Below are 12,672 nucleotides of genomic sequence, written 5' to 3'. Positions count from 1 at the left end.
AATAGCGACACCAGCGTGATGGCCGCTTGCTGCACCAACTTTCAAAATAAATGCCCGTGAGCTAACCCACGCAAGGGACCCCTCTATAATATATAAAGTATATTAAAAAATATAAAGTTAGTTATATATTTCATTTATAAAAATCCTTTTTATCCTGTGCATGAAAGCTTGATGTTGTAGGAATACTAGAAAATATTCACTGTGTTGAATTAAACATTTTTCTACCAACTATTAGACAGTGTTAGAAAAAGTTACTTTTAAGAGTAGGCTAAAGTACGGAAGCGTATTGCATTCATTTGAGGGAAAAAAAATCTACTCTGTTTTTCTGAATTAATGAGTTAATTATCTCAGAATTACGAGATAATTTTTCATGAATAAAAAGTTTTTGCTCTGTTTTTCTGAATTAATGACTTACTTATCTCAAAATTATGAGATAATTTTTTCTTTAAATACAAATATTTGCTCTGTTTTTCTGAATTAATGACTTAATTATCTCAGAATTCTGAGATAATTTTTCATTTAAAAAAATTGCTCTGTTTTTCTGAATTAATGACTTAATTATCTCAGAATTCTGAGATAATTAACTGAATAATTCAGAAAAACAGAGTAAAAACTTTTATTCATGAAAAATTATCTCGTAATTCTGAGATAATTAACTCGTTAATTCAGAAAAACAGAATAAAAAATAAAAAAAATATGAAAAATTATCTCATAATTCTGAGATAATTAAGTCATTAATTCAGAAAAACAGAGCAAAAACTTTTTATTCATGAAAAATTATCTCGTAATTCTGAGATAATTAACTCGTTAATTCAGAAAACAGAATAAAAAAAATTTTTATGAAAAATTATCTAGTAATTCTGAGATAATTAACTCGTTAATTCAGAAAAACAGAGTAGATTTTTTTTTCTCAAGTGAATGCAATACGCTTCCGTACTAATGCATTACAATATTGCGTTACTTTCTAAAAAGTAACTAATTGCAATTACCATTCTGGATTGCAGAAGAATTGGAGGCAGGAGAAGAAAGTTCAACACTTTTACTTGAACTTGTAACACAAATGTGATGTTTATCTAAAGTAATTTTTGCTTATTATTATGGTTGAATTTGATCATCAAAGGTCAGCAGCAAATACATTAATTAATAAAATAAGATTAAATACATAGGCAAAAGTAGCTTGTATTTATATTATTTAACATATTTAATTATTGCAGGTTTGGGTAATATTCTGTTTTTGAGTAAGTGAGATGAGTAAATGCTTGCTCAGTTTAAGGGCTGTTTGCATGTCACTGTTTTTTTAACTAAAAACGGAAAAAGTTTTGTGCGTTTTGGCCGTTCATTTACACGACAACGCCGTTTTGGGAGCCTGGAAATGCAAACTTCTGAAAATGGGTTTCAAAGTGCAAGTTCCCCAACACTGCAATTAGAGTACAGTAAAGCCATTTTTTACACTGCTGAATTAAGGCTGCACTGTGCCTGCTCAAAATTCTGTGTAAAGACATAATACCACATTAAATCCAGACTAAAATGTGTCAGCTATGACCCACCATAGCCCTTAGAATAAAGGTATACTGTTAAAATTACTGTGTAAATGCATTTATGCCACCTGAGCAGCATTAAACAGTCTGTATAGAGACACCTAATGCCACAGAAGCTATTCTGTGCCACTTTTGCTGTGTAACCTGTAAAGAAAAATTTGCAATTCAAGCATTTTTTCACAATACATATTGTTCCAGCAAAGCTTTACATTTGAACAAACATATATGCACATATGTTTTAATTTCCTACTGTTAAAAACTATAGATAAAATTATAATGAAGTATAATCACAATATCATGATTTCTAAATAATTTCAAATCAAATAATTTCACTAAGTAATAGCCTATAAAATTATGTAAATGTTAAGATTGGTAAAAAAATATTTTAATGCCGGTCTTAATGATAACTAAAAAATATTGTAGGCCTATTAAATAATTTATGAGATTTTAAAGTAGATGTTCTATACTGAAGGATGATTTGATTGTTTTCCTTTTTATTCAACAAGATGAGGCGTCTTCTGTAAGAAAGTGATTCTAATCCTTGGCTTGGTTTTTGCTTTACAAAATGGAGTTCACGTGTGGCTAAAATGCCCTCTTCTGTTCAAACAAATAAAATAAATGAGCAAACAAAGCTTTCTCCCTTATCATTTAACAGTTAACATTTTAGAATGTTTAAGATTAGTTTTAGGATCATGCTTTTTTAAATGAATGTTGGAGAAACGCGTCCCATATATTGTGTTGGTCAAGTCAAAGTCCATGCATCCAAACAAACTGTTCTGTATTTTAAAGCAATTGGAAATATGCATATCTACTAAAAGTAAATTTTTCAACGTTTAGGAGTTCAATAGCATATAGATGACTTCAAAGACAACACACAAATCTATCTATCTATCTATATATATATATATCTATATATTTTTACTCTATACGTCTGCAAGTTTATTAGTTGACTTTTACTTTGGAAACACACCGAAAACAACAACCTTCCGGTGGCCCTGTTGGAAATTCTGATAGGGTTGCCATTTTCACTCAATATAAAAAAACAAAAAAACAAATACAGTCTTTAGTAAACGCAGAACGCACAATGAGTTTATTTGCGAATATTAAACACCAGAGGGAAAACCACTAGAGTAAAAAAAAAAATGGCAGACCCTGTAATGATGGGGAGCGGATCTTTAAACTCCGGAAGCGTAAATATCTCCTTTCATTTCTCTTGCTTGTAGCCTGTTAGCTTAGCCAAACAACAATAACTTTATGATTCTGTTTGAATATAAGGCATTTTTTAAGGGCAAATGTTTCCTATATTTAAAAGTAGACAGTTTCATATGCAAGCACTTAAAATAAAAAATAAAAAATGTATGCATAAATAGAAACGATATGTGGTCAATACATTTGCTGAGCTATCTAATAACAGTTCAGTGTCTGTTAGCATAAAGTCTAAAACTTAGTGGTCTTGCATCACATGCCCAGAAATGCTGTTGGAATACAGACACACACCCAAAAAGCTACCACTGTCCCTAAAATGTTGAACTTGTCTCACAGTTTGACCAGGCTGGATAACCAGCAAAACATCTAAGGCTGGTTTCAACTTTTTGAATAGAACCATAAATGGCAGGAACCAACACTTGATTTTGAGACGGCCAAACAATAATTTTATAATCTTTAATACTCTGTTTTAATAATTGCAGCGCTCTGGGAGCAGTAAGACCAGCTCAAGTCCTACAGAGAACTATCAGCTGGCTCGGAGACGCACACTGCAGGTGGTGGTCAGCTCTCTGCTGACGGAGTGTGGCTTTGAGAGCGCAGAGAAAGCTGCGGTGGAGACACTCACTGAGATGATGCAGAGCTGTGAGTCCTTCATTTATCTTAAGCAGGTCACCTGTGAGGCTTGTCAAATGTGTCAGACCACCCAGGGATGTAAAGCCGGGTTCACACTGTAAAGTAAAAGTGACGTGACGTTTATCCAGGTATGGTGTCCCTCACTCGGAATTTGTGCACACACAGAGCAGTGAGCATTAAAGCAGCTGATTAATAACCATTGGAATCAAATTTGACCTCAGACAAAATTCTGGCAGTGTCAGAAGTTTTGAGGCGCAGTCCTGCAGTGTGGCTTCTCCTACGACAACCGCCTATTCAAAAACTGATTGGAGCGCAGAACCTATTGAGGCAATAAGTGAGACAACAGCAAATCACCACTTGCTGCACACACAAGTCTTGCTTTTTAATTAACGCAAAATGAATGATAGAAATTCTGTCTGTTTGCTAGTCACCAGTCTAACATTAATGATAACAGATCCTACAGTGTGACATGGCTTTTAGCAGGGATCATGTCCGTACAATGACAAGCAACAGTCATTAAGTACTATTATAAATCGTACAGTGTGAACCCAGCTTTAGATAAATATTATCCAGGAATGTAAGAAACACTTTGAGTTCCTGGAATTTCTGTTACTAACAAAACATACCCTGCTAATTCCATTGTATCATTTTAATTATCTTATTTTTAGTATATTGTAAATAGCATGATACAAATTTTATATATATATATATATATATAGTGTGTGTATGTATTACATTTAAGTTTTTTGTATTATTGTTTATTTCATAATTATACTATTAGTCTTGAGTTAGAATTTTTATTTCAAATTCAAAATGAACAGAAGTTTATTTTATGTGGTTTTCCTTATTAAGAGTCTTATTGTCTTGTGATAGATATCACTGAGGTTGGACGTTGTGCGAAGGCAAACTGTGAGCACACAGCTAGAAGCACCCCGACACTCTCTGATGTGGTCATCACTTTGGTCGAAATGGGTTGGTTCTCCTTTCATTGATATATAGTTAAAGTATAAATGATTTCACTTCTTTACAGAGCCCCTAAAGGGACCTTTGCAAAAATAAAAAATTTACAGACTTTTGCGTGCGCACAAGAAACTTTTCACATGCGCTGGGGAATTTGACATCTGCCGTAACGAAAGCCAGTTTGAGCACTTTTACTGTATCTGTCTTTTTTTAATGGACCCTTGAACTTGGCAAGTAGGACAATACACACAGCCGTATTGTGGCATCAGCCCATTTCACAGCAGTTTCTCAGGCGTCACAGAGGATAAGTGGACATAAGGCTGTGATATTAGAGATATACTGCCCTAACGAAAGACAAATGTTTTGCAAATAGATCTTTATTAATTCATGCACATCAGTACTCTCCTTTTCTTCATAGTAAAATGGCAGTGATGCACAAAGGAAATAGGTCATAGTATACATAAAACGGAAGTTGTACTGTGTGTGAGCATGCAAAAAATGTCTGTATTACTGTAAAAAGTCTTCTTTTTTTTTACATTTATTTCTCTTGAAAGTCCCTTAAGGGGCTCTGTACTTCTCTTTGTGGTTAAAACTTTTTCATCAGAGGTTCACTTTGTCACATTTGCAGGTTTTAATGTGGATACTCTTCCAGTGTATGCCAAAAGATCACAAAGGATGGTCATAACTGCACGTATGTGCACCGTTTTTCACTAATATATCCATTTATCGTATATGATCTGCTTTAACTGTTCCTTTTTAAATGTACAACACTTCTGCTTTGAACAGCTCCAGTAACAAATGCTCCTGTGGTCCCAAAAGCCCTCATGGCTGGACATAAGCGCACTCATCCACCACACATCCCCAGCCACTTCCCAGAGTTCCCAGATCCTCATACATACATCAAAACACCAGTAAGTCCTCTTATTGATTACCTGTTGCCCTGTTATTGTGAAACTTAACTCAGCTTAACAACCGCTAACATTAAGCACATACATTCAGCATATCTCATTTTTGTGTGTTTTAGACCTTTCGAGAGCCTGTGTCAGATTACCAGGTGGTGAGAGAGAAGGCGGCATCACAAAGGAGAGATGTGGAGCGTGCTCTCACACGCTTCATGGCCAAGACCGGAGAGACTCAAAGCCTTTTTAAGGATGACATCAGTGCATTTCCTTGTGAGTTTTTCTGTCCCATATATCACTAGTTTCCCATTTCACTTTGACTGACCATTTGCCTTCCTAGTGAATGTTTATTCATCTGTTTATCCATCTGTCAGTGATCGCTGCAAGGCCGAGCTCCATCCCTTACTTGAGCGCCCTGCTGCCCTCTGAACTAGAGCTACAGACCCTGGAAGAGACGGATTCATCCGAGCAGGACGACCAGACAGACACAGAGAACAACCCCAGTCACATCATTCAGGCAAGCCTAAAGCTTTTTTCCTTGTCAAAATGTTTGATTTATGTAAGGAAATGTTTGCTTTTCTATGATATTTTTTATTGTAATGTTTTATATACATATAAATAATAAAATAAATTAATAATAATGTGCTTATTTACACACACACACACACATTTTTTATTTTATTTATATACATATAATGCATACTATTGGAAGAGATAAGTACATTCTTATTAATTTATAATGTTATAAATGTTACATTAAATTAATAATGTAACACATGTTACATTAAATTAATAATGTTATGTAACATTAAATTCATGATTTATTTATTTATATATATATATATACACACACATAAATAATAAATAAATTAATAATAATAATAAAACATTAATTCTAATAGTATACATTTAAAAAATATATTCTTTCCATTTCTAGGATGACTCAGGTGCAGATAAGGAGAACGCAGTGCTGCCACCTGGTGGTTCTGTGCCTACAGGGAAGGCCAATGAGGAAAACATGATTGACAACCCATACCTACGGCCAGTCAAAAAGCCCAAAGTGAGAAGGAAAAAGTGAAAACTGATTTGACTCAGCTACTTCTACATCAGCAGGTTATGACGAATGATGACTTCTTAGCACTTGCTAATCACATTGTGCCCCTTGAAGTAACAGCTAACACTTGGAGGAGTCTTCAACAACTGCAATTTGGAAACAGTCGTCCATCACGTTACTGACGTTGGATTCTTGTGACAGACTGTTCTGTACATCTCACAAATTTTAGATGGAATTCACACAGGCAACTTCCCTAAAGAGTAACACCCCTTACAATTGATCTTTGGCAGTTTGTTTTGATAAGCCTTCCCTTAAAATGTCATTTAGTTTTTACAGTTCTCCACACATCAGAAACATGACATCCTCTTTTGATTTGTGTGTATTTGTTACTCATTTGTGAATGATGGTAATACATGTGTTTTATTGTTTATTTTAAGCTGTTGTTTCAAAAGGACAAGTTGAAAATTAAACCAGAACGTGGGGATAAAGTAAACGTCTCCATTAGAAACATGTGTCCTGTGTCTTGTTACTTTACACACTACTACATTAGTTACATTTTAAGTAATGTACCTGGATTGTGTCAAATATAGGACACCTCAAAAATATGATTTCAAACTGGACATAATGGAAATGGGAAACAAGTAGAACTTGTCTTTAATACTTTAATGTTTGTATACATTGAGAATCACACTGCATTTTTGTGGTAGTATTTTAGAGTCATCAGTAAAACAAGCTCAGATATGCCACCCTGTTCCTCTGTTTCCTAAACTCTCTGTCATGGAGGAGCTGTATGGACAAAACACATGAAGTTAAAACTGAAAAGAATATATCAGCCAAGGAAAAATACATTAAGCTCAACAGGCTGTTGTGTAGATACTTTTATTGCTTTTTTGATTTGTAATTTGCAGAAGAGTGTCAGACATATCTGTACCTCTGTCCGCAGTGCTCTTCTCTCCAGCAACGGCACTTTTGACCAATCAGGAGAGCCGAATTTCATTGGCCACGACACCCTTTTGTTTGGGATGGTATTGTGAGCATATGTCCCTGGACTAAAAAAAAAAAGAGATATACATAGAAAGTCTGGGATTAATTTACTTTAAACCTGGAATTAAACATTTTAGGATGTTCTTGCTTATACAGAAGCACATAGATGCTCTTTGAATCATTCCCAAATAATGCCGGAGAACATCACCATCAGGTTCACATGCTTGTGGAGTTCAAGATGGTCATTTTGAAATTCATGCTGATTTTTCAATTCAACATTCACTGATTGTTATTGGTAATATGGTTTGTAATGCAAAACAAGAAAGAAACAGAAAAAGAAAGAAAATTTTCATTTTTGGACCCCACCTCTCTTTATTTAATGCTTTAGATGTGCTTTGCCTCAACCCAGTATATAAATAATAGAATAAATATGGGGGAAAATTCATTTTAGATTAGTGCTTCTCAAGGGGGCAGAGGCATGAAAATAAATAAAAACCGTGTCCATTTTTATATTATACATTATTCCAATCTCTAGCATATTTTACTTAATCCCTAATAATTTTTTCAGTAAATCAGGAACAACTGGAAAAATCATGGGGGCTTTGATTATTGTTGAGGACGATGGAGCCAGAAAGGTTGAAAACTATTGTTGTAGATTAACCTTAGTTGCTTTGGTTACCAAAACAGACAGCTTTTGATAGACTCATAGTCAAATTTAAAAAAAGATCATACCCAGGGCTGGAGTCAGCATTTGAGGGTCTGGATCTTACAGTGGTACTATTGAAGGGAGTTTTTCCTGGAGGACACACTTTAGACTGCGTCCAGTCCTGCTGGTATTTCTGTGGTGAAGGGGTGGCTGTCTATAAAAACAGGCGATGCATTTTTTTTGTTTTAATAAAAAATAAGAAAATGGTTGTGATTTTACTTAGAAATGCAAAAAATATAGGCCTAAGGTACCTTAAATGGAGGCAGAAAGCGTGGTGCAGTGCGGGCTCCTATCACATACCCCCTCTTACTCTCAGGTCTGTGTTGGAGGTCATATATAAGAGTGCCCACCTGTGAACTGATAAGTTAGGCTAACATGTTGTTTAACGCTGCAGTTCGTAACTTTTGGAGCTGTAACGTTCGTAGCCGAATATAAATATTTATCATAGGTGTAACTTACCGTAGTGATTCAGGATAATTCCATGATGTACTCGCTCATTATATATATTTTTTTGTAAATTTTGAACACAAAAAAGTTACGGACTGCAGCTTTAACTTAAGTTACTAACTGCCCTGCTTTCATGCATAAGTTACCGTGTGGTTGTCGTAACATCCAGGTCCTAGTTTCTTGGAGTCTGTCGAGCCGTGCAGTGCGAGCATTTCATTGCCCATGCGATTAGGCGCAAAGTGCGTTGGGAACATAAGACGTTTCTGGCAGCTGCCGAACGCGACCAGTGGAGCTTGAAAGTTGTAAAAAAAAAAAAAACAATTAGTAAATTCCATTTCTGCTGGCAAAAGATATCTGGTAATGGGTAAAATTACCTGCGCCCCGTGCCGCCATAGCGTCCTGATGTTTACTAGTAACCATGGTAACTAGCCAGGTGCAACCGATGGATCTCCGATGTATTCAGCAGCCAGTTGCCTAAACATAGCAAGGGGGGCAACTACCCGGGCGGTGTCAGAGGGGTATGCAGCAAAAAAAATTGGCGCCATAAAGTAAACCAAAGCTTCCGCGTGTTAAATTTGACATGAATATTTGCAACATAGCCATTATGATGTCTGTAGAAGTCCTCTTGAGTGAACAGATAGGCCTATGCGTTTTTCGAGATACTGTAAACATAATATAATAGCCTAATATATACTGTGTGTATAAAAACCAATAAATAAGATGATTTAACCTAAAATCCTCAACATTTCTCATCAGGGGGGTGCGGGAGGTTCTAATATTTATTAAACTTAAGCTTCATGCACACACAAGATCGAAACAGCATATTTTAGGCCACTACAACATTTCTCTTCATGGGGATGGGGGAACGGATTACGGCAGCTTCACAATCAGATTCCGTTTCCGCATGTTTCGACATTGGACAGCTGGATTGGGTAACACTTTAAAAGACTGTTCCGCCATTACAGTTTTTCTGCTAAAACACTAAATCCCATTCTCTGAACCAAATTCTCATTGGCCTAAACATATTTATCGAATAAATGATCACTCTTTCTGTAAAACATTAAAGGGTTCAGGTTAAAACGTACTCGGTTACTAACGTAACCTCGGTTCTCTCTAGAGAGGAAACGAGTACTGCGTAAATCTTACGCTAGGGGAAAATCTCTTTTCCGCGAGATACTGAAGCCAAAAAATTATCCTTAATTTTGAAATAATGTAAAACGCGTTGCGGCAGCATGCAGACACAGGCGAGACGGCTTGTGCGCCTATTGGCTGCCCTGCGGCAACTGCAGCAGCCTATCGATAAGGCCCACTCGTGACGTCAGCTCCAATGGGGGCGCTTCGCGCCCAATACGTCACGTCCCGCCAGAATGGGCGTGGTCTAGGGCTATAAACATAGCTTCGAGAGGCTAGCTCACTGGTTTTTCATCGCCGAAGCGAACCAGAGCGTGTGCAGGCACGGCAAGATACGCAGTACTCGTTTCCTCTCTAGAGAGAACCGAGGTTACGTTAGTAACCGAGTACGTTCTCTTACGAGAGGTACTCTCGTACTGCGTAAATCTTACGCTAGGGGAAACAGTGTAAAACGCCGTGCATGCTAAGATCCAGCACCAAAGTCCCAAGGGCAAGTGCCCGGGCTCATATAGTACATGATCATAAGGGACTCACAGAGAGCCCAGGAAAGAGTGGCTAGAATAGCATCATTCCTGTAATATTATAACGTCTTATAAGGAGCAGTTATACTGATGATGTGTCGTACAGTCAGGGCGACCCCCGGCCTGGACTGACGAATATAGTGGGTCTTACACACTGCCCATAGAGCTGCGCGATCCAACAGCGAGCATTTGCTCAAGCAGTTTCAGTATTCTGGCCCGAACACATCAGGGCAGACAGTACCGATTTTAGACCGAAAGCAGCTTAGCCTGCAAGGCGGGAACCTCTAGGTTATAAAACCTTATAAATGTAGACGGGGAGGCCCAGCCTGCCGCCATACAGATATCTTGCAAGGCAATCCCACTAGACCAAGCCCACGACGAGGCCACGCCTCTCGTGGAGTGTGCTCTGACTCCAAATGGGCACTGTAAGCCCTTAGAGGTATAAGCCAGCGCTATAGCATCAACTATCCAACTGGATAGGCTCTGTTTCGACACGGCAAGTCCCTTAGAACGTCCGTAGAGTGAAAACAAAGAGCTGCTCTGTCTGTCTGAAAACAGACGTGCGAGACACATAAGCTCTTAATGCTCTGACTGGGCAAAGGAAGCTTGCGTCTCCTTCCTCGTCAGAGACCGGTAAGGCTGACAGGGAATGACCTGCGCCCTAAACGGTGTGTTGAGGGATTTTGGAACATAACCGTGCTTAGGTTTGAGTATAACTCTTGAGTCATTAGGCCCAAACTCCATACACGTCGCGCTTACTGAGAGCGCGTGTAAGTCCCCTGTGCGCTTCACTGAAGCGAGAGCCAGAAGAAACACTGTCTTGAAAGACAGGTGTTTAAGATCAATCGTCTGTAAAGGCTCGAATGGGTCACCTTTCATGGCTTCCGAAAGGTTCCATACAGGGACTGAGGGAGGCCTGGGAGGATTCAGTCTCTTAGCTCCTCTAAGGAAGACGATGACTAAATCGTTCCTTCCTACTGACTGACCCAGCGTTGTTTTTGAGAACGCTGCTATGGCCGCCACATACACTTTGAGCGTGGAAGGGGTCCTGCCCTTGTCCAACAGCTCTTGTAGGAAGGAGAGAACCTCCGTCACCCCACAGTCTAGGGGCGACACGCCACGAGCTGTGCACCAGCTGGAGAACACTGACCATTTCGAGGAATAGAGACGTCGCATAGACGGAGCTCTAGCCTGCGTGATCGTGTTTAACACTCCGCTTGGGGAGGTCAGCGGGTACCCGTTGATGGCCCAAACATGAAGGGACCACAGCTCTGGGCGCGGATGCCAAAACGAGCCCTTGGCCTGAGAGAGGAGGTCCCTCCTCACTGGCACTGGCCATGGGGCAGTGCTTGCTAGCTGCATCAGAACTGGGAACCAGGGTTGGTTTTTCCAGAACGGCGCTACGAGTAGCACTGAGCATCCTTCTCTGATCCGTTCTATCACCTGAGGCAGGAGAAAGACGGGAGGAAAGGCATAGAGCGGGTGGCGGGGCCATACGTGAGCCAGCGCGTCCCTGCTCTTGGAGAAAAATTCCAGACAGTGAGCGTTTTCTTGAGACGCGAACAGGTCTACTTCCGCTCTGCCGAATTTCTTCCACAGCAGCTGGACTGTCTGTGGGTGTAGAGGCCATTCGCCTGTCGGAACATTGTTTCTGGACAGTCTGTCCGGTCCTACGTTCAGGAGCCCTGGCACATGCGCTGCTCTCGGCGAGAGCAGGTTGCGCTGAGCCCACACCAGGAGGCGTTCTGTCAGCCTGTGCAGGTTTCGGGACCTGAGGCCGCCCTGGCGATTTATGTAGGACACCACTGACATGTTGTCCGAGCGGACCAGGACGTGGTGTCCTCGTATTTAGGGACAAAAACGCGTCAGTGCGTTGTCTACTGCCAACATTTCGAGGCAGTTTATGTGTAGAAGCTTCTCCCGTTCTGACCATTGGCCGAAGAACGGTCTGCCCTTGAGCAGTGCTCCCCATCCCAAGGTGGAGGCGTCCGTAGACACTACCTTCACACTCGAGGAAGTCCCCAGGCTAACACCTGATTGGTACAAGTCGTTTGCTTTCCCAGGTTTCAGAGCTGCGATGCATTTCTGATTGACCTTGAGACGAAGCAGACCGGAAGCCCACGCTCGGCGCGGTACTCGCGCTTTCAGCCAGAACTGTAGCGGGCGCATGCGAAGCAAGCCCAACTGAAGTACTGATGATGCTGAGGCCATGAGACCTAGCATCCTCTGAAATTTCTTGAGCGGGACAGATGCGCCGCAGCGGAAAGAGCTCGCTGCGCGCTGAATGTCTAGTACGCGCTCTGGTGACAGTCGCGCTATCATAGACAGCGAGTCCAGTTCTGTGCCCAGAAAAGATATTATCTGTCTGGGAGACAGAGAACTCTTCGCCCAATTGACCCAGATTCTCGAGGTGATCGAGCAAAATGGTCCTGTGCTCTATGAGCACCGAGTGAGATTGAGCTAGAATCAGCCAATCGTCCAAGTAGTTCAATACTCGCATGCCCTGTAGTCTGAGGGGTGCGAGCGGCTAGAGACAAGCCGAACGGTAGGACTGAGCACTGATATGCCTGGCCCTCGAAGGCGAATCTCAAAC

The 12,672-nt window shown here is 39.9% G+C and overlaps 2 protein-coding genes across 3 annotated transcripts; one reads left to right on the top strand and one right to left on the bottom strand.

The window, feature by feature from the left end:
* The first annotated feature begins 2,517 nt into the window (after window positions 1-2,517).
* Window positions 2,518-6,798, top strand: taf8 (TAF8 RNA polymerase II, TATA box binding protein (TBP)-associated factor). Its single transcript, XM_082144723.1, has 8 exons — window positions 2,518-2,728; window positions 3,227-3,386; window positions 4,251-4,349; window positions 4,966-5,028; window positions 5,124-5,248; window positions 5,362-5,509; window positions 5,611-5,753; window positions 6,174-6,798. Exons 1-8 carry the CDS (start codon window positions 2,681-2,683, stop codon window positions 6,312-6,314), a joined length of 927 nt encoding a protein of 308 aa, XP_082000849.1. The 5' UTR covers window positions 2,518-2,680; the 3' UTR covers window positions 6,315-6,798.
* Window positions 6,799-6,938: 140 nt separating this feature from the next.
* Window positions 6,939-9,000, bottom strand: LOC309480311 (ciliary microtubule-associated protein 3-like). 2 transcript variants are annotated; one of them, XM_082144725.1, is made up of 6 exons: window positions 8,802-8,990; window positions 8,574-8,719; window positions 8,232-8,330; window positions 8,007-8,134; window positions 7,222-7,339; window positions 6,939-7,076 (listed from the first exon to the last, which is right to left on the bottom strand). In XM_082144725.1, the coding sequence occupies exons 1-6, from the start codon at window positions 8,845-8,847 to the stop codon at window positions 7,011-7,013; spliced, it is 603 nt and encodes a 200-aa protein (XP_082000851.1). In that variant the 5' UTR covers window positions 8,848-8,990; the 3' UTR covers window positions 6,939-7,010. The 2 variants fall into 2 exon arrangements, with proteins under 2 accessions (XP_082000851.1, XP_082000850.1); XM_082144724.1 differs by having other exon boundaries at window positions 6,939-7,339; window positions 8,802-9,000.
* Window positions 9,001-12,672: the final 3,672 nt, after the last annotated feature.

This window comes from Leuciscus leuciscus (genome assembly GCF_965113295.1).
Source record: "Leuciscus leuciscus genome assembly, chromosome: 18".
Classification (NCBI taxonomy): Eukaryota; Metazoa; Chordata; class Actinopteri; order Cypriniformes; family Leuciscidae; genus Leuciscus; species Leuciscus leuciscus.
Note: the sequence above shows the minus strand (reverse complement) of the source record. Positions and strands in the feature narration are given on the sequence as shown.